At 39.7% G+C, this 21963-nt stretch overlaps 1 protein-coding gene across 1 annotated transcript; it reads left to right on the top strand.

The window, feature by feature from the left end:
* Positions 1-4656: 4656 nt before the first annotated feature.
* vbp1 (von Hippel-Lindau binding protein 1) lies at positions 4657-20279 on the top strand. The gene is made up of 6 exons (XM_021577612.2): positions 4657-4817; positions 5137-5261; positions 5584-5650; positions 6466-6564; positions 18548-18686; positions 19283-20279. Exons 1-6 carry the CDS (start codon positions 4737-4739, stop codon positions 19357-19359), a joined length of 588 nt encoding a protein of 195 aa, XP_021433287.1. The 5' UTR covers positions 4657-4736; the 3' UTR covers positions 19360-20279.
* The last annotated feature ends 1684 nt before the right edge of the window (positions 20280-21963 follow it).

Raw genomic sequence — 21963 nt, 5'->3', positions numbered from 1 at the left:
CTTTTATGTGTATTTTTTATTATGAACAAAACAAATACAAAAACAGAAATATACAAGAGTACATCAACCTAAGAGTACATATCGCGATGCAATTTCAATTTGTCAAAAAGTTTGATGGTGAGTATTGCTTTTTTGTTTTTACATTTACTGATAATTTCAAAATAATATTTAAACTATCGTAAATAATGTGAAGAGGGGTTTGTTCTTCTTAATTTTATGGGTAAAGAATCTTCCATGAAAAATTAACAATGGAAGTTAAGTCCATATCAGTTGGATCAAAATGAAACATAATATCAGAGTCTCTCAGATCAATATCAATAGTTGTTTCTTTTCAAATAAAATCTAACTCACTCCAAAATGTTCTGACATAAGAACAGTCCCAAAATAAATGGTGAAGAGTTTCTGGATCACAATCACAACCTTTCTTTTAGGAGAATATAGCAATACTCTAAGTGCAACTGTTGAAGATTGTGTAGGCTCAATACAGCTAAAAGGAATTTATATTTTAAACTATAAATGCAAGGCCAGCATCCCGGAGTCACCTCCTCACTGTTGACGTTGAGACTGGTGTTTTACGGGTACTATTTAATGAAGCTGCCAGTTGAGGACTTGTGAGGCGTCGGTTTCTCAAACTAGACACTCTAATATGTCCTCTTGCTCAGTTGTGCACCGGGGCCTCACACTCTTTGTATTCTGGTTAGAGCCAGTTTGCGCTGTTCTGTGAAGGGAGTAGTACACAGCGTTGTACGAGATCTTCAGTTTCTTGGCAATTTCTTGCATGGAATAGCCTTCATATATCAGAACAAGAATAGACTGACGAGTTTCAGAAGAAAGTTATTTGTTTTGGGCCATTTTGAGCCTGTAATCGAACCCACAAATGCTGATGCTCTAGTCTAAAGAAGGCCAGTTTTATTGCTTCTTTAAATCAGCACAACAGTTTTCAGCTGTGCTAACATAATTGCAAAAGGGTTTTCTAATGATCAATTAGCCTTTTAAAATTATAAACTTGGATTAGCTAACACAACATGCCATTGGAACACAGGAGTGATGGTTGCTGGTAATGGGCCTATGTATGCATATGTAGAAAATCATATATATTTTTAAATCAGTCGTTTCCTGCTACAATAGTCATTTACAACATTAACAATGTCTACACTGTATTTCTGATCAATTTGATGTTATTTTAATGGACAAAAAATGACATTTTCTTTAAAAAACAAGGACATTTCTAAGTGACCCCAGACTTTTGAACGGTAGTGTATGTCTGCCCTTCATAAAATCAGACTGGCTATCATCAATGATTTGGTCAATACCTTTTTTTAAGTCTTGTTGCAAAGATTGATGCAAGTAGCTTTCCATAATTCTTCATTAATGTGATTGGTCTCCAATTTTCTAACATCATAGGATCTTCATTTGGTTTGGGTATTACAGAAAGGAGGCCTTGAGTCATAGAAACAGGCAGGACCCCTAAGTCAATTGCCTCCTTAAAAACATCCTCCTGAAAATATTCACTAATAAGGCCATCATTCCCTGGAGATGTGTTCTCTTTTACCTTGCCGATAATGTTTTTTATTTAATTCATAGAAATAAATTCATTACAAGACTTTTGGAAGTCTTCATCTATGAATTTTGCATAGTCTTTGACAGTTTAGAAAGGCAGATATGTCACTAGTAGGACAGGCATTACTGGTGTAAAGATTACCACAGAATTCTGAAACATATTTTAACATATATTAAGCTTATGAATAGAGGTAAATTCAGATGTTTTTCTCTCTAAATTGTAAAAGTATGATGTGTTTTTTTCAGCCTCCTCCAACCATCTCCTTCTTGATCTTACAAATGCCCCTTTTGCTCTCTTCATACATTCAGTCCATTTCTAATTGTAAAGAGAATAACTGACTCTTCCCTTCTTCATCAAGGTCCTCCATAGAGATTAGGGAAAGTATTTCCTTAAGTTTATCTTCCCTCAATATTTTAAGTTAAGCAATTTCTTTACCTCTCTTCATGACTGTTTACCTTATTAATTCCCAATATTTTCCATAAGACTTAACTGGAGGAAGGTCCAAATATTTTTCTTGTATAATATCTTTGGCATCCATCTTGAAATGATCATCTTCCAACAGTCTACTATTGAGTTTCCAATAACTGATTTGGTTTATTAACTTCAGATCCATTAATATTTAAAGATACGAATATAACTTTATGATCAGTAAGAATGGTTGGTTCAATGGATACCGTTACTACAGCGTTATCAAATGAATTAGAAATCAACCAGAAGTCAATTATTGACTGTCTGGACATGTCCTTGTTACTCCAAGTGTAGTCCTTTTTAATCAGGATATTTAGATCTCCAAATATCAACTAAACCAAGACATAGATTATTAAACTCAGTATTAACAATGCTGGCTCTGTTAGGAGGGGATATCTATCAACCATCACATTAGATACATAATTAAAATCTCCACCTAAGATCATTTTGATATCCTGAAATACACCTATCACTCTATTAAGCTCTTCTTCAAATTCTTGAAATAATATCATGTTGTTTGTTGTTGGATGCACAAATATTCCCTAATAAAGACATTTCACTGTTGAAATTCACTGTTAAAATTAACCAACGTCCAGAGTGGGGGGTCATACTACTGATGACCTTCCCTTTTAAATGGACATCTTGAAAATGCTTGACATGCAGAGTGGTTCTTGCCATATGATAACCAGATATCGTTACCCCGTTGATCCCACAAGGGGGAGACATTGTGTAGACCTTACAATAAGCGGTTATTCCCCCATAGTTAGTGTTAAATTGACCAGTTTTCATGTCAGCCTTTTCTCATTCAAGTGTTTGAGTAAAAATCTCTACAATAAAAGGCTGCTTTTCACCTGGCAATTGCGCAGAGTTCAGGCCTACCAGTTTTGTCCGAGTTAGACTCTGGCTCTCTCTCAAATGTTCAGATTTGGCCGCATTTCTTTCCCATTTTATGACCACTCTTGCACCGACAAGGACTTGTCTCAAGCTTTCAAGACCAGCAAGTCTTTTTATTTATTTATTTATTTATTTTTTAAAATATTTTTTTATTAATTTCAAATCAATACATAAATCACATGAGGGAACACAAGCATACATAGATTACAAACAATAGACAATCGAGCTAGGGGGTACAATATCACATTACAATTACACAAGGACCTTAAGGGACATGCATATACTTACAATTCTAACAGCTTTTTTGTTAGTAGAGCATTTAACTGTCTTAAAATACAGTTCAATTTATTTTGTAGAGTACGAAAATGTGGTTTTCTGTTTGTAAATTTACATTTGTGTATATGAAATTTGGCCAAAAGAATAATGAAATTAATTACATAAAAATGATTCCGCTTATTCTATTGTATGTAAAGAATCCAAACAGTACATCTCTCCACAATAGTGTAAAATCTTCATCTGTTCAATTATAAACCTACTGATGTCTTGCCACAGTTTTCTTACATGAATACAATGCCAAAAAAGATGCACAACTGTTTCTGGGTGGTCATTACAAAAGGAGCAATTTGAGTTGATGTTTTCCTTAAACTTCTTCATATAGTGGTTGGCAGGATAATATTTATGAATAATTTTAAAGGAAACTTCCTTAATTTTGTTAACAAGTAGGTATGTGTGTGGCAACATCCAAACTTTTTTCCAACAGATATTATCAATAAATCCATTCCAATAAGGCATGACATAAGGTATAGATAGATACAACATCCTGCTGAAACAAGGTACGTATCGCTCTGTTGTTGAATGGACCAAAAGAGAAACAAATCTTTCGTACTGATGAGTCAACAGGGTCAATAGAAGGTAGGCTCTGAGGGTTAGGTCTTGACATGTTCCTGAATAACATAGCAACACCTGAGGGAATGGCATCTAAAACAATTGCAAAATCTTTAGGTGTTACAGGGACCTTGTAAAGTGATAAGAATTCTTTATAACTGAGTAAAAGACCCTCTGCATTTACCAGTTGGCTCACCAATAGGATATTATTTCGGAACCAATATTCTAAAAACAGAGAGGCATTTTTATACAATATATCCCGATTATTCCATATATAATATCTGTGTGGAGAAAAATTGTGTTTATAAATTAAGGACCATGACAAGAAAACCTGCCGATGAAAAGCAGAAAGTTTCACTGGAACTTTGTCAATATTATAATTGCAAACCAACATGAAGTTAAGGCCTCCAAAAGTAGAGAAGACATGATGAGGAATAAAATTCCAGATAGAAGTGGGTTTTCTTAGAAATTGTTTTATCCAATTGATCTTAAAAGTATTATTTAAAGTAGTAAAATCCAGAAAATTCAGTCCTCCATTCTCATAAGTGTTCATTACAACAGTTTTCCTAATGTAATGGGTACGGTTTCTCCAAAGAAAGTTGAAAAGCATCTGGTGTATCTCCTTGCTTATTTTACGGTCAAGATATAAAGATAGCGCACCACATGTTAGTCTAGAGATACCTTCAGCCTTGGTTATTAGGACTCTACCTTTTAAAGATAGGTCCCTCTGTAGCCATTGATTTAGTTTCTTCTGGGTTTTTTTAATAAGAGGGTTAAAATTTAGAAAGCCTCTAGACTTCTGATCCTTTGTAATGGTTATGCCTAAATATGTAAGTTCTTCTTTTACTGGAATACCATAATAAGCAAGTCTTAATTCGGTAACGCCCAACTTCTACGTAACGAAGGAGGGAGTTGAGTCTTTTCCAAGATGGCGACGACCATAGACAGCTGCAATGCCGTACAGGCGACAAAGAAAAAACATCTCGGAATCCCCGAAGCAATATTTGTGGTGTGTAAAATATGAATTATATACATTGTGGCCATTATACTATATGAAATAACACTCTCGAATGTGTAATTGACGCTGTCCAGCCTCTAGGCTAGCCTGTCACGAATGTTCGCTAGCTATGTTCATTCACATCCTTTTAGGGAAATGGAAGCCTATTAGGCCTAGCTAACTATCGGATGTATATTGTCATCCAAATGCAATGAAACGGCCTTTCTTCAGCAATCTTGTGTGCTCACAATAAGTTTACTGTGCTATGTGAATGACTCGTCTGAAAGCTAACGCGTAACCTAGCTAGTTAACGTTATGTCAACCTTTGTAGGAGGATGTCGAGTCGTTTATGAAGCAACCAGGGAACGACACTGCAGACGCCGTCTTGAGAAAACTGGATGAGCAATACCAGAAATATAAATACATGGAGCTCAACCTGGCCCAGAAGAAACAAAGGTAACTAATATACAGCATAAGTTATTAACGGTAACTAGTCAAATGTCAAAACAGCAAAATGCTTGATTTGGTTTGCCTGGCATGATATTGTGGGATTGCACGTGTTGGACTATTCCACTGGTTCCATTGTTTCAAGTTTAGCTACCAATATTCCCAGAAGAGAGGAATTTGCCAATCTACAAACTAGTGTGCTATTGCGTTGTCTTCTGAGGTGATATCATTAGCTTTATTTAACTGATGGGATGACCCTGAGTTTTTGATGGATAAATATGTGATAGTGTTATAGTTCTGCTTCTATGGTGTTTCTCTCTGCTGTACCCAGGTTGAAAAGCCAGATCCCACAGATCAAGCAGACTTTAGAAATCCTACGACACATGCAGAAGAAGAAGGTAAACAGCATACAGTGCAGCCAGTGCAGTCCTCTTATACCCTTTTCATAGACAGACAAAGATCCCACAAGTTTACCATGCCTGCTTCCCTTTTACCTACTTTTTGGTATATCTGAGTGGGGTAGGGGGTAAAAAACATGGCCAATTAAAAGCCACCTAAAGACCTAGTCATGATTCCTGCATTTTCACAGACACTGTAACCAAAATAGGGGCGGCAGGTAGCCTGGTGGTTAGAGCGTTGGACGAGTAACCGAAAGGTTGCAAGATCGAATCCCCGAGCTGATAAGGTAAAAATCTGTCGTTCTGCCCCTGAACAAGGCAGTTAACCCACTGTTCCTAGGTCGTCATTGAAAATAAGGATCTGTTCTTAACTGACTTGCCTCGTTAGATTAAGGTTTAAAAAAATATTACCGGTATCAGGTCTGTAAATGGTTCTCAGAGTTTTTGCAGGTAAATACATTTCCGTTGTTTGATACCTCCCTAATTTGTAATGCAAACACCCCCCATGGTTTAACACCCTTTACCCCTCTTAATTTGCCAGTTACCCACTAATATGTGGTAAATAAGAGTGGTAAATAAGTTGCTGTTTGAAAGGGGGTCAGATAAACATTGCCTTATATTCTTACAGGTTCTTCTTACCACATATTCTTACCACATATTCTGTCTGGAATGGGTATTACAGTGATTAATTACATCCTTGCAGGACAATTTGATCACTATAAGCTGTTGATCACTAACTGCATTCAAGATCAGTGGAGTGCAACGTATGTGGTGTTGAGTTGCTTTGTTTGCTTTACAAATCCCTCATCCTATAGGAAACCACAGACCCTATGGAGACACACTTCCTATTGGCTGACAACGTTTACTGCAAGGCTTCAGTCCCGCCCACCGACAAAGTTTGCCTGTGGTTAGGGGTGAGTACTAATACATGTCGTGTTCCTAAGTAACATTGTTTGGGATTATCTGATCACTTGCTCCCTATTTATGGAGCCCACTCCTTATCCATGAGGTTAGCCCAATATTAGACCTCTGATTATTACTTAATGAGTCTAGGTCTAAGGGCATTCCATAGCGACATCGTGTGAGTTAAGTCATGGTCAAATGACAGTACCTGCTTGCAACATCCATAAAATTGTAGTGTTTCAATTGCCGATTGCATCGCTGAGCAGTGAACAAGAAACTTATTAAATCCACCTTTAAGATGCTACCCCCTCCCCAAATCAAAATCTAATATGGATGTCAATGCTTTCTTCTGGCTTTGCGCCAATACGTTTCCTCTATTTCCCGTCTGCTGTAGCATGGTACCCATGTTGCGAGGCTGATTAGCTAGACAAACGGGTGTGAAACAAGAACTGGTGTACGTGCAAAGTGATGAAAACATGGACTCCATGTTTGGTTTTGGTTGATGAATTGAGGCTGTTCTGAGGGCTAAAGGGGGGGTAAACTCTGTTTGGTATACTCTATATCTGTGTATCTACAGGCTACATTGAGGTTTTTCTTGAATTATTTTTGGCTATCTGGCATTAGTGCGTAAGCCAAAAGATTTGGTGACGTTGTAGAAGAGGATCATGGCATTACCGGCTATGTTATGTGTGATGGCTGTGAGGCGCTAATAGGATTGGGCGACCCATCAACCTGTCCAAACATCGTTGATAGAAGATTGTATCGTTTCTATTTTTTATTTTATCCGGGGCAGGGGGTGGAGCGCGTTGACTAGCAGACATCTGGCATTGTGTTGTGACAACTGCAGAGTTGCCTTTTATTGTCCCCAGCACAAGGTGGACCTGTGTAATGATCATGCTGTTTAATTAGCTTCTTGATATGCCACACCTGTCAGGTTGATGAATTATCTTGGTAAAGGATAAATGCTCACTAACGGGGATTTAAACAAATTTATGCACAATTTCAGCTCATGAAACATGGAACTGACACTTTACATGTTGTGTTTATAATTTTTGTTCAGTATAATTTGGAAATGATGCACAAAAAATCTTTCCCATTTTATTCGTTATTGCATTTTCTCCCCAGTCCCTAAACATCTTGCTCTTCAAAAGAAGCAGAGATAACAGAAAACTTTACTAATGTCAACTAGATTGAAACATTCTTTCTGGTGAGCAAGGGTTTATTTGGTCTTCTAGGGCTACATATAATGACATAAGAGAATTTAAGCTGCATGTATCTGGTTATAGACAAGTTGAGTAACAAGTAGCCTAACGAAATGTCGGAAATTATAAGCAGAAACATATTTAAATAAGGCAAAAAAATATGTCAGCCACTGTCCAATTTTTTGGGCTAGGGCTTCCTGAGTGGCGCAGTGGTTTAAGTTACTGCAGTGCTTGAGGCGTCACTACAGACCTGAGTAAAAATCCAAGGCTGTGTCGCAGCCGGCCGCGACCGGGAGACCCATGAGGCGGCGCACAATTGGCCCAGCGTTGTCTGGATTAGGGGAAGGTTTGGCCGGCCGTGATGTCTTTGTCCCATCGCGCGACTCCTCGTGGCAGGCCGGGCGCATGCACGTTGACTTCGGTCGGCAGTTGTAATGTGTTTCTTCCGACACATTGGTTTCAAGGTTAAGCGAACAGGGTCGTGTTTAGAACGGCGCATGGCTCTCGACCTTCGCCTCTCCCGAGTCCGTACGGCAGTTGCAGCGATGGGACAAGACTGTAACTACCAATTGGTGCGAAAAAGTCTGACAGCATATTTTCTATATTAGCGGGTCGGGTGTGGGCCTCCACTTATCACATATAGTCGGGCAGTTTCAGATGGGTTATTAGTAGGGATGCATGATATATCGGAATTGGCCAATATTAGCTAAAAATGCCAACATCTGTATCAGCCAATGTCAAGTTTAACGCTGATGGGCAAAACCGATGTCAAAGCTGACGTGCATACCTATATAACGTAGGTACATGATGTAATGGCGCCACGTAAAATTTTGCGCAATACGTGCACCACAGTTTTCCTAAACTAGCCAACAATGTCTGCTGTGTGAATCGAGCAGTCAACAAGTCGAGCAGTCATTTGAAAGAGTAACAACATTTCAGCGAGACAACTCGGGCGAAATCCATTAGTCTAGATAATGGATTTAATTGCCCTTGACAATCAACAGTTCTCTGTTGTGGGTGATGTCTGCCTTCGCCGACTGGTCAAGCACCTGTTAACACTACCAAGTGCGCTATTTTCCATTGTTGCCCTACCGGAGTTACACAGTAATAGCGTCACTGCCATTAGCTTCACGACATGCATACTATGGAACGCCGTTTGGGTCTTTGCGTGTCAAAGATGCAGTAGCACTGTCAAAGCTGTACAAAAAAGTCTGCAAACAAGCAATGTGTTTACAATACCGTGTTGGTAATAAAGCATCATTTGTTCGACCGCAACTTCTGGGGTAGGTAGCTAGCTTTAGATTGGTACCTAGCTAGCACCAGTACAGCCAGCCTGAAAACAATGACCTGTAGAAACTGCAGTCGTTTTAATTGTTCTTAGCAATGATTTAGGAATCCTTGTGAGTAAGTATTGTTCGCCTATTGAAATTGAACTTCAGTTCATGAAAATAAATAGCTAGCCAGCTACTTAACCCTGTTTCCCAAAGCTAACGTTATAAGCGGCCAGCTAGCGTCATCTGGCTAGTGAGGCTCGACCGGACCGGGTTATATGTTGTGAAGCTAGCCACAATACGATTAGGTACAATAGTGGAATTTGCGGGTTGCTTTCAAAATAAAAGTTTGTCATTGACAGTGACGCAAATGAATACAAATAGTAGAATCATGCCATACTTTTATTTTGAAGGCTAACCGCAAGTCCACTGTTGTGGCGAATCCTTATTGTGGCTAGCTTCACAAAGATGGTCTGACCACCATTAATGAAATAAGAACTGTCTTATAAATTAGGGTTATTTTAGATGATGACACCTAGCTGTATTGTTAGCTAGCTAACTATATAGCTACTGAAACAGATTGTCGTTTTGCTATGTTTTTGGGGAAGAACATTGTTTGCACCCATGAGCTAGCTAGCTTTTGTTTATGACCAGCACTGAAGGTGCGCGAGACAACTTTACCAACATCATAGCAATATGTATCGATGAGTCGTTGTGACAAATGAAATACGAGTGATGGTGTAATCAATGTGTAATAACTACGTAAAAAATGTATGAACGCGTTAAATTATTGTGACATGCAGTAATTCAGGTTCTGATTGGTCAACAAGCTTATCTGACACTTCAAAATGTGTTATTTGACACTTCAAATAGTGTTAAATAGTATATTTTTTGACACACGAAGACACAAACGCCATTCCATAGAAATCCTGGTTGAGAATGAAACAACTAAACAACACAGCAAGTAAGTGAAAGAAATAGGTTTTGATTATGCTTTACTGGTAATGGGGACATATGTAAATGCCAACAAAATAACTTTTTGGTCAGTATGGTGTGTGTTTAACCTTTTATTTAACTAGGCAAGTCAGTCAGGAACAAATTATTTACAATGACGGCCAAATCCGGACAACGCTGGGCCAATTGTGCGCTTCCCTATGGGACCCTCAATCATGGCCGGATGTGATACAGCCTGGATTCGAACCAGGGACTGTAGTGACGCCTCTTGCACTGAGATGCAGTGCCTTAGACCGATGCATCCATGTGTGTGTGATCACTATTTAACTGCACTAGAATGCTTAAAAGGCCGCTAAAATGTTTAATATCGGTTATCGGTATCGTTTTTTGGGGCAAGGAAAATATCAGTATCGGACAAAAATGTAGTATCGGTGCATCACTAGTTATTAACAGTTGCGGGTGGACAAACAGCTGACCACTACTGTATAAACATTAATACACAATCATGGAAAACAAACACATTCTTCTGTAAAAAGATCCCTAATCAGCCTTTTGAATTGCCCAAGAGCATGGATGGGCAACTACAGTCAAACTTTTCCCCCCGCCCCAGCTAACACCCCTGACTCCAATAATCAACATCTTCAGTTTAGCATGCAATTACACTGCATTTATTTATATGCAGTACCAGTCATAAGTTTGGACACCTACTCATTCAATGGTTTTTCTTTATTTTTACTATTTTCTACATTGTAGAAGAATAGTGAAGACATCAAAACTATGAAATAACACATATGGATTCATGTAGTAACAAAAAAGTGTGAAACAAATCAAAATATATTTTATATTTGACCTTTTTCAAAGTATCCACCCTTTGCCTTGATGACAACTTTGCGCACGCTTGTCATTCTCTCAACCAGCTTCACCTGGAATCATTTTCCAACCGTCTTGAAGGAGTTCACACATGCTGAGCACTTGTTGGCTGCTTTTCCATCACTCTGCGGTCCAACTCATCCCAAACCATCTCAATTGGGTTGAGGCCGGGTGATTGGAGGCCAGGTCATCTGATGCAGCACTCCGTCACTCTCCTTTTTTGTAAAACAGCCCTTACACAGCCTGGAGGTGTGTTGGGTCATTGTCCTGTTGAAAAACAAATTATAGTCCCACTAAGAGCAAACCAGATGGGATGGCGTATCGCTGTAGAATGTTGTGGTAGCCATGCTTGTTAAGTGTGCTTTGATTTCTAAATAAATCAGTGTCACCAGCAAAGCACCATCACACGACCTCCTCCATGCTTCACGGTGGGAACCACACATGTGGCGATCATCCGTTCACCTACTCTGTGTCTCACAAAGACACGATGGTTGGAACCAAGAATCTCAAATTTGGAGTCATCAGATCAAAGGACAGATTTCCACCGGTCTAATGTCCATTGTTCGTGTTTCTTAGCCCAAGCAAGTCTCTTCTTATTATTGGTGTCCTTTAGTTGTTTCTTTGCAGCAATTTGACCATGAAGGCCTGATTCACGCAGTCTCCTCTGAACTGTTGATGTTGAGATTAGAGGTCGACCGATTAATATTTTTTTTACGCCTTTATTTAATCTTTATTTAACTAGGCAAGTCAGTTAAGAACACATTCTTATTTTCAATGAAGGCATAGGAACGGTGGGTTAACTGCCTCGTTCGGGGGCAGAACGACCGATTTTCACCTTGTCAGCTCGGGGAATCCAATCTTGCAACCTTACAGGTAACTAGTCCAACGGAGGGAACTTTGGTTATTCCTTTCCTGTGGCGGTCCTCATGAGAGCCAGTTTCATCATAGCGCTTGATGGTTTTTGCGACTGCACTTGAAGAAACTTTCAAAGTAATTGACATTTTCTGGGTTGACTGCCCTTCATGTCTTTTAGGAATGATGAACTTTTGTTTCTCTTTGCTTATTTCAGCTGTTCTTCTCATAATATGGACTTGGTCTTTTACCAAATAGGGCGTTCTTCTGTATACCACCCCTACCTTGTCACAACACAACTGATTGGCTCAAACGCATTAAGAAGGAAATACATTCCATAAATTAACTTTTAACAAGGCACACCTGTTAATTGAAATGCATTCCAGGTGACAACCTCATGAAGCTGGTTGAGGGAATGCCAAGAGTGTGCAAAGCTGTCATCAAGGCAAAGGCTTGACTACTTTGAAGAATCTCAAATATATTTTTATTTAACTTTTTTTGGTTTCCACATGATTCCATATGTGTTATTTCATAGTTTATTCTACAATGTAGAAAATAAAGAAAAACACTTGAGTGAGTAGGTGTCAACTTTTGACTGGTACTGCATATATTTAAATATTTTGAATTGAATTAAAAATATTTGTTACATGGAGTCTTTTGTTTCATCCATAATGCATAATAAGCATCATCAACAGGTGGAAACATATTGGGTGTAGGATGAATACATTAATGTACAAGACCTGTTCAAGACAAGACCTGTTCACCGAAAATATAATTGGTCATAAGAAGGGCCTGAGATCAAAGTCAATATTCAGACCACTAGGGGTCAATGTTTTAAAAAACAATATCCAGTGGGCTTCCCTCTAGTAGTAGGATCGAGGGCTGGGTGATATGGCCAAAATATCATAGGGTATTTTTGACTGTATTTTATGTTTTTGATTACAATTAGTAATCACCCTATGGTGGAATGAATCACTTTGGCCTGTATTTTATTTTATGGTGGAAACGCATATATGTGTGTGTGTGTGTGTGTGTGTTATTTCAATGGGTCTTTCTTGTGTTATTTCAATGGGTCTTTCTCCATTCAAATTGTTTAATACTGTTCAATTCAACTTAAACCTAAAGTAATTTCCATGTATTTCTGCATTTCCTGGGCTCATTTGAGATAATTTCCACACTGCCACCATATGGGCAAAAATACTAGGCCTTATTTTTAACCAAATGTTGCAATTGCATTTAGATCAAAACACTTGGGTGAACTTTTGGAATCATGGCAATATAATATTTATTATAATTCTATAGTTAGAATATAAATAATAGTGAGCATTTTGAATACAGTGTTTGACATGACAAAGAATGGAAATGCCATGGACGAGTTATTGTGACGTTGTAGGAACCAAAGTGACGTTTCCTAGGGGACCCTATAATCTTTGGCTACATTAAATCTTTATTCATAAAGCCAACATATTCATGCTTCACCTATTCCTCTTTGATTTAGAAGATATTGTTGCACAAACAACATGCAACATAGCTAGCCAGCTAACTAGTGATTAGCATTAGTGGCTAACACGATTTAGCTTAACTTGCTAAGAATATACAAACTAGCTATTTGCAGATGTAAGAAATGCAAACTAATATTGTACTTATAGAACGCTTGGGGAATTATATGAAGATCAAAGTGGAAACAACATTTGTCATCAACATTGTTGCTTGTGCTGCATTGACCATGCAGACTGAACGAAAGTGTCTCATGGCCAAGCAGCAACATGCGGTCCTTGAGTGAATGGGGGTGGGACTAGGTCTGTGTGAAAAGTGGCATGGAGAGAGGGTATACTCAAGTAGCCAAGTAAACTATAAAAATTGACATTTACACACGCGTATCACATTTAACAAACCAAACATTAAAATATCGTTATAGAAGGCAAAGTAAAAACCCTAACTGGTCCGTGCATAAATACCGGTGTGTATATAGTAAAATACAGTACATTGCCCAGCCCTAGTAGGAACTCAATGTTACATCCTCTCCTTGGTAGAGCATCATGCTCAATTTTATTTGTATTTTAGGGAGGAGAAAGGATGATTAGCTTCAACAAAGTGTGTTGCTACTGGATAGTCAGTGTTCTCACCTGGTTGAGCTGAGGTGTTCAGCTATGCCTTTTAACTGTCTTTTCGTTTGTCCTATGTAGGCTTTTCCACATGTGCAGGTGATGAGAGAGATTACTCCCTTTGTCTTGCTTGAGATGATACCCTCAACGGGTTTTTCGGACCTGTATGTGGGTGTCTGAAGAACAATGCTTTTTCAGGGTTGCTTTCATTTTCTCCGAACACTGTGTACGTAGTGTACTTCGTGCAAAACTCTGTTTTTCTTCTTTGGTTTAGGCTACAAGGACAAAGCTCTAAATGCTGCAGTGATGAAAATATCTCAAAAACCAAGAGAGAAATTGCTAAAAACTAAACCAAAGAAGAAAAACAACATAAGCCAAAGCGATTTATAGGATATTTATTTTGTCTGTATATTTTCTACCTGCAGTATGCAATTTTTTTAGTTGTCTTTATGTAGGTTATTTTTTCCGTAGTTGGCAATGGTTTATTTTCATTTAGATTTGGATATAATTTTGCTTAATGACATGACAATGATTTTCCTATATGAAGACATTTTAAATTTAAATGGATACTGTTCCCCTAAAATGTGCATATGAAACCTACCAATCTGTGTGCCAGGTATGATTTAACTTGGCATTCCACATGACTCCTTGTGTAGCCTATTACTGGCAACTTCAGGAGAGTAATGTCAGAATCTGTGAAAGACAGCAGGAGTGGAAGGAGAATGGTTGGGTCAAGTTAAGGTTTTTTCTTCTGTTTATCTAGATCTCTGGCTCCCTCTTGAATTATTGTGTGTTATTTCATCAAACAGTAAGCTTAAAGCATAAGACAAGCTGAATGCATATAGTAGATTTAATTAAAACACATGGGTTGTGTGTATATATCAGAAAATACATGTTTAAAAATGTCAACCATGGCCTTCCGAGCAGCGCAGCGGTAGGGTGGTGCACAATTGGCCCAGTGTCGTCCGGATTAGGGGAGGGTTTGGCAGAGTGTGCTTTACTTGGCTCATCGTGCTTTATTGACTCCTTGTGGCGGGGCGGGCGCCTGCAGGCTGACCGCGGTCGTCAGTTGACGACATATTGGTGCCGCTGGCTTCCGGGTTAAGCTGGTGGGTGTTAAGAAGCGCGGTTTGGCGTGTCATGTTTCAGAGGACGCATGGCTCGACCCTTGCCTCCAGAGCCCGTTGGGGAGTTGCAGCGATGAGACAACGCAAAAAGGCGGTAAAATACAAATAATCTATATATGTTGACCAGTTGATTGGTCGAAAGAACCGACTACTTTCGGTCGACCAAGATGTATATCTTTTTTTTAGAAGGGGACAGCCCTAGGTCCCATGTTTCATGAGCTGAAATAAAAGATCCCAGAAATGTTCCATATGCAGAAAAAGGTTATTTTGCTCACATTTTGTGCACACATGTTTACATCCCTGTTAGTGAGCATTTCTCCTTTGCCAAGATAATCCATCCACCTGACAGGTGGAGTTGATTAAACTTCATGATCATTACTAGGGTTGCACATTTTGGAATATTCAGAGGTATAAACTTTCTGTGGGAATTAATGGTAATATATGTAAATTTAATATTAATACCATTTAAATGTAATGTTTTTTGCATTGGATATATTTACCTTATCATATGGATGCAGAAACAAAAACATTTTACCTTAACATAAGTAGACATTGCAAATGATTAAATCCTTCCAATAGAATTTTAAAAAACTATTTAGTTACAAATTGAACTTTAATTAAATGAGTTGACTTTTCACATGGGATGATTTCACTGAACAACAAAAGAAAGGGAACATGGAATGATCCCCAGTGATCTATTGCATCTCCCAAAAATGTTTTCAACATCTGTAAAATAATAGTCTAGAAACTAATGCTTAGGTTGTCTTCCTCCCTGGACCATCTCAATGTCCACGTCTTGAACATCAGACTCTGAGGCCTCATCTCCACTGTCACTTTCCAACCCTGTTGAAAAAGCCAAAAATTTGCCCAAGATGCCACCAATTTTTCAACCCTTGTATTGATCAGCCTGTTGCGTACTTTGGTGTGTGTGTTCCCAAACAAGGATCAGTTGCGCTCTGAGGAGGCTGATGGGATTTGGAGGATGATGGAGGCAACAGGGGAAAGAGTCTCAGATCCACAAAGTCCCTTCCACCAGGTGGCTGATGAGATATGTTGGCACGGCTGCCCTATTGCATCTCCCTCCCAAAGCCTTGCTTGGATGTATACTTCACCAGACAGCCAAGAACCTTGCCCTCATCCAGGCCAAGGTGGCGAGACACGGTAGTGATGACACCATAGGCCTTGTTGAACTCTGCAGCAGACAGGATGCTCTTGCCAGCATACTTGGCGTCCAACATGTACGCTGCGGTGTGTATGGGCTTCAGGCAGAGGTCTTCATGATTTTTGATGTGTTTCAGAACTGCAGTTTCCTCTGCTTGGAGCAACAGTGAAGTGGGCAGGGCAGTACAGATTTATTCTCTTACATCTGCAAGCAGAGTCTGAACATCAGACAGGATGGCATTGTCTCCCTCAATCAATGCAATTGCTACTGCTATAGGTTTCAGGCTGCTTTACCACTCTCTCCCAAAATACATCACCCAGGAGGATCCTCTTGATTGGGCTGTCCATATCGGCAGACTGTGATATGGCCATTTCTTGGAGAGACTCCTTTCCCTTCAGGAGACTGTCAAATATGATGACAACACACCCCAACGGGTGCTGCTGGGCAGCTTGGTGCTATTATTCTTCTCCCTTTGCTTGGTGAGGTAGATTGCTGCTATAACTTGATGACCCTTCACATACCTAACCATTTCCTTGGCTTTCTTGTAGAGTGTATCCATTGTTTTCAGTGCCATGATGTCCTTGAGGAGCAGATTCAATGCATGAGCAGCACAGCCAATGGGTGTGATGTGAGGGTAGGACTCCTCCACTTTAGACCAAGCAGCCTTCATGTTCGCAGCATTGTCTGTCACCAGTGCAAATAAATTCTTGATGACTGCCTTCAGCTCATCTGCAATGTAGAGACAGGTGTGTCTGTTGTCCCTTGTGTTTATGTTCTTGTAGAATACTGGTTGAGCGGTGGAGATGATGTAGTTAAATATTCCTTGCCCACGGACGTTCGACCACACATCAGAGATGATTGCAATACATTCTGCTTTCTCTATGATTTGCTTGACCTTCACTTGAACTCTGTTGAACTCTGCATCCAGCAAATTAGTAGATAAAGCATGTTTGGTTGGAGGAGTGTATTCTAGGGGAAGAACATTCAGAAATCTCTTCCTATACACTGCCTGTGAGCATCAGAGGTGAACCAGTTGCATACACAGCTCTAGCAATGCATTCATCAGCATTTCTCTGACTATGTTCCTCCATTGAGTCAAAACTTCTGATTCCAGGAGGACCATGATTTGTTGCTATCGAAAAGGTGTCGGATTCATAATTTTCACCTCGAATATAAATGGTCTTTTGTCAGAGGTTGCTTGTTGTGAGTGCTGACGGGACTTTATGCACTTGGCCAGATGATTCTGTGTCTTTGTTGCATTCTTCACATATGATTTGGTACAGTATTTGCAAATGTATACAGCTTTTCCTTCTACATTAGTTGCAGTGAAATGTCTCCACACATCAGATAGTGCCGTGGCATTTTCCTGTAAAGATTAGAAAACAATTTGTAAAAAAAACCATACAATTCCATGTACTGATACATAATTATGCAGTTAGATTAAACAACTCCTTTTGTAAGAAATGTTTTTAAATGAAACATGTATGGAAACAAGTGAATTAACACTCCTCAGTTAGCAGGCTCAAGCAAGTGGAAACCTACATGGTAGCAAAAACTAACTAGCAGAAATTATTAACAAGTTAGAAATGATTTAAACACACATTGTGGAGGCTACTATTTACTAGTTAACAAAAAAGCATGTATGTCATATAAAATATATTCACCCCACCCAGTATTGTAATGAAAATTTACCAGAAAGCATGTTGGCTCAGACCTTGTAGTACTGTGTTGCAATTCCATTGAATTGGAGATAGTTTAACCAAAATATGCCACAAGACCTAGAATTTCCTTATGTGTATCCCACAAACAAGGTTCACTGTTATAAGCACTTTTTTTAATGAATTTAAGCAAAAATTCCCCAAATTCCAGGGCTTAACTAACCATGGAAAATGTATTTCAATTGACTGATTCAGTTATGAACTATAACTCAGTAAAATCTTTGAAACTGTTGCATTTAAATGTTTGGTTCACTATAGTTTAATCTGCTGTGTGTGCTGGGGATGGGGGGGGGGGGGGGGGGGGGGGGGCACACCATTCCGGCCCCACGGGACTGGAATTGCCCATCCTTGCCCTAGAGGCATCAATTCATCCAATTTTAGAAATCCCTGGAGATTTTTCTACCAAGTAAAGTGCAAAAAAACTAAAAGCGTATTTTGCCCAACTCAGTGGAGATCTCCTGAGTCAGCAGAGATATCCCTGGGACATCGTACGTCTCTAAGTTAACAATAAGTAAGATACGGCTGAAGTTTATGCAGGAGGCCCAGTCTCTGCAGTTTACTTTATCATTCACTCTTAACCTCCCACTCTGTTTTCATCTCAGCCTCTCCTCTTCCAGGCCAATGTGACGTTGGAGGACGGCATAGAATAAAAGCAAGCACTATTGAAGTTTACTGTTTTATATGTTGCTCACTCACTTTTCTTCGCTTCCCTCCATCCCCTCTCCTCTACCAGGCCAATGTGATGTTGGAGTACGACATCGACGAAGCCCAGTCTCTGCTGGAGAAGAATCTGGCGACCGCATCACGCAACCTGGACTCCCTGGAAGAAGACCTGGACTTCCTGCGAGACCAGTTTACCACCACCGAAGTCAGTATCCTTATGCTTAAATATAGGCCCAGGGACTAGCATTTAACAGGCCTGGAATCTGGAGAAAAATCTGTGATACAATGTTTGAAATAGGGAAATGTACCTCTGGACATTAATACATAGTGTCAGGTGCCCCCCCCTCAGGCAAAACTGATCCTAGATCAACACTTCTACTCGTAGAGACTATAGGGTTATAGGCCCAGGTTTTTGGGAGCTGAAATGTCTGCTTGTTTTCTCATTAGGACAGTTTTATGGTCTTGTAGGGCTTAGGTAATTGCTGCAGGCGTTTGACAGGTGATAGCTGTGGCAGACAGTTGTGTCAAAGCATGGAATGCAAGTGTGTTCAGTAGGCATGAACCAGGGGGAAACAACACATTGAAACTGAGGTACATACTTAACATTGGCAATTTGATCTTGTTCAAACTGTTGGTAAGTACTGTTCTTTTGATAGACTGTTAAAGATAGTGTTGGGTGCTCTAACAACTAAATTAGAGATGCCGCATGGCATGCACACACAAGGCGTGGTACTCTCCTTACTCTCCTTATACTAGATAACTTTCATAGACTGAGATGTCATCCTTAACCCATTGCCCCTCTCAGACATGGCACGAGTCTACAACTGGGACGTAAAGAGAAGGAGCAAAGATAACCTCCTCAAATCAGTTGAGAAGTCTTAAGAAATAGGGATGTCCTCCCGCCCCTGCAACCCACCCAAACTCCATGTCTTTGTTCACATCTCTAGTTTCTACAGTACAAATCTGCATCCTGTTCCCTATATAGTGCACAACTTTTAACATCAAAAGTAGTGCACTGGATCGGGATAGGATGTCATTTGGGACTCAGGCCAAGCTTTATTCTATTGATTTGTTACTTTTAAAAATTATTTTTTCAAGTAAAAAAAGACAAAACAGAAGTTACTACAGCAGTTTTTTTTGTATGATGTTACTACTATTATTAAGCGCTCATATTTTTTGACCGCCTGCGACTAGGTTTTCACTGTCCACTTTCTCATCCTCACTCTTTTTTGTTTTTTTTCTTTGATTTTCCCAGCTGTTATTGACAATGATCTTCACTGTGTACTAGTTTGGGAACTTGGTTTGCTTTCGGAACACCCTGCGCTACTACACATAATCCTCGCTGACCAGGAAATGGGAACGAGGAGGAGAAACAGCTCACCAGTCAAAGCGGAAACCTTCCTCTGATGTGATTTCATGAGTGTGTGATGTCAAAATGGTGCACTCTGGATTCAGAATGTTCAGACGGTTGTTCCATGCCCCCTCTTTCCTCTCCTCTGTTCTGTCCCTTACTCCCTGCATGAGTCTGAAATGGTGCCCTATTCTCTATGGTGCAATACTTTTTACCAAAAGCCTACGGGCCTTGGTCAATAGTAGTGCACTATATATAGAGAATAGGGTGCCATTTTAGACAACTTCTCAGCTTTCTTGTCGCTCTTCTGCTACCACCTGCCTGTTTTGTTTATTTTATCTTCCTCCTGTCTAGTTTGCTCCTCTGTCCACTTCCTAAATGTATTTATTTGTCACGTTGTATCCATTAAGACACTTGAGTGACAAAAATAAATTACAAAAAAGAAACTTTACATGGTGGTCCTGTGTGGGTGACATGAAACATGTTAGAGTGGGTGTGCGCGGACATTTTACACTCACTTCACCTCTCACAGGCCGGGTGGTAGTCTGGCTAAAGCTACAACTTAATTTGGCTGAATATTCCAGTGTTTTAGATTTGATATCAAATGTTTGATATGAGGAGACTACAGAATGTCACCTCATATCGTCCCTGTGCAGTGTCGCTGCACAGCTATTTTCAGGTCTCTCCAGAGATATTCGATCGGGTTCAAGTCCGGGCTCTGGCTGGGCCACTCAAGGACATGCAGAGACTTGTCCCAAAGCCACTCCTGCGTTGTCTTGTTGGAAAGTGGACCTTCGTCAAAGAGGTCCTGGGCACTCTTGAGCAAGTTGTCATCAATGATCTCTGTACTGTGCTCCGTTCATCTTTGCCTGCATCCTGACAAGTCTCCCAGTCCCTGCCTCTGAGAAACATCCCCACAGCATGATGCTGCCACCACCATGCTTCACCGTAGGGATGGTGCCAGGTTTCCTCCAGACGTGACGCTTGGCATTCAGGCCAAAGAGTTCAATCTTGGTTTCATCAGAACAGAGAATCTTGTTTCTCATGGTCTTGAGAGTCTTTAGGTGCATTTTGGGAACACACCCACACAATAAATATCATGTACCTTTCACTGAGGTGTGGCTTCCGTCTGGCCACTCTACCATAAAGGCCTATTTGGTGGAGTGCTGTGGAGATCGTTGTCCTTCTGGAAAGTTCCCCCATCTCCACAGAGGAACTCTGGAGCTCTGTCGAAGTGACCATCAGGTTATTGGTCACCACACTGACCAAGGCCCTTCACCGATTGCTCAGTTCCTAAAGCTTGCCAGGGGGCAAGTATTGGTGGTTCCAAACTTATAGCATTTAAGAATGATGGAGGCCACTGTGTTCTTGTGGACCTTCAATGCTGCAGAAATGTTTTAGTACCCTTCCCCAGATCTGTGCCTCGACACAATCCTGTCTCGGAGCTCTACGGACAATTCCTTTTGACCTCATGGCTTGGTTTGTATAGACGGGTGTGTGCCTTTCCAAATCATGTCCAACCAATTGAATTTACCACAGGTGGATTCCAATCAAGTTGTAGAAACATCTCAAGGATGATCAATGGAAAAAGGAAGCACCTGACCTAAATTGAGTCTCATAGCAAAAGGTCTGAATACTAATGTAAATACGTTTTTTTGTTTTTAATCGATTTGAAAACATTTATAAAACGTTTCACTTTGTCATTATGGGGTATTGTGTGTAGATTGCTGAGGAAATTTGTCTATTTAATCGATTTTAAAATAAGGCTCTAACATAACAAAATGTGGAAAAAGCCAAGGGGTCTAAATACTTTGCTTTGGCACTTTGTAATCATGGAAGCATCCACATTAATGTAGAAGTATGTAGTAAACATATATTCTTCACAATAAAATGTACTACAAAATGACTAAGTTATTTACAATTCATTTCTATAGGGCACAACACAATCTGAAACAACCAAAACTAATTGCAAATGCTGTCATTATATGAGATGGCTGCCATTATACGGCCCCCCATAACCAATTGTGCTATTGTGTGCTTTTTTTCACGTTATTTGTAACTTATTTTCTACATAATGCTTCTGCCATTGTCACTTATAACTGAAAAGACCTAGATATCTGGACAGCGATTATTCA

This window comes from Oncorhynchus mykiss, chromosome 21 (assembly GCF_013265735.2).
Source record: "Oncorhynchus mykiss isolate Arlee chromosome 21, USDA_OmykA_1.1, whole genome shotgun sequence".
Lineage (NCBI taxonomy): Eukaryota > Metazoa > Chordata > Actinopteri > Salmoniformes > Salmonidae > Oncorhynchus > Oncorhynchus mykiss.
The sequence above is the reverse complement of the archived record's forward strand: the minus strand, read 5'-3'. Positions and strand labels throughout refer to the sequence as shown.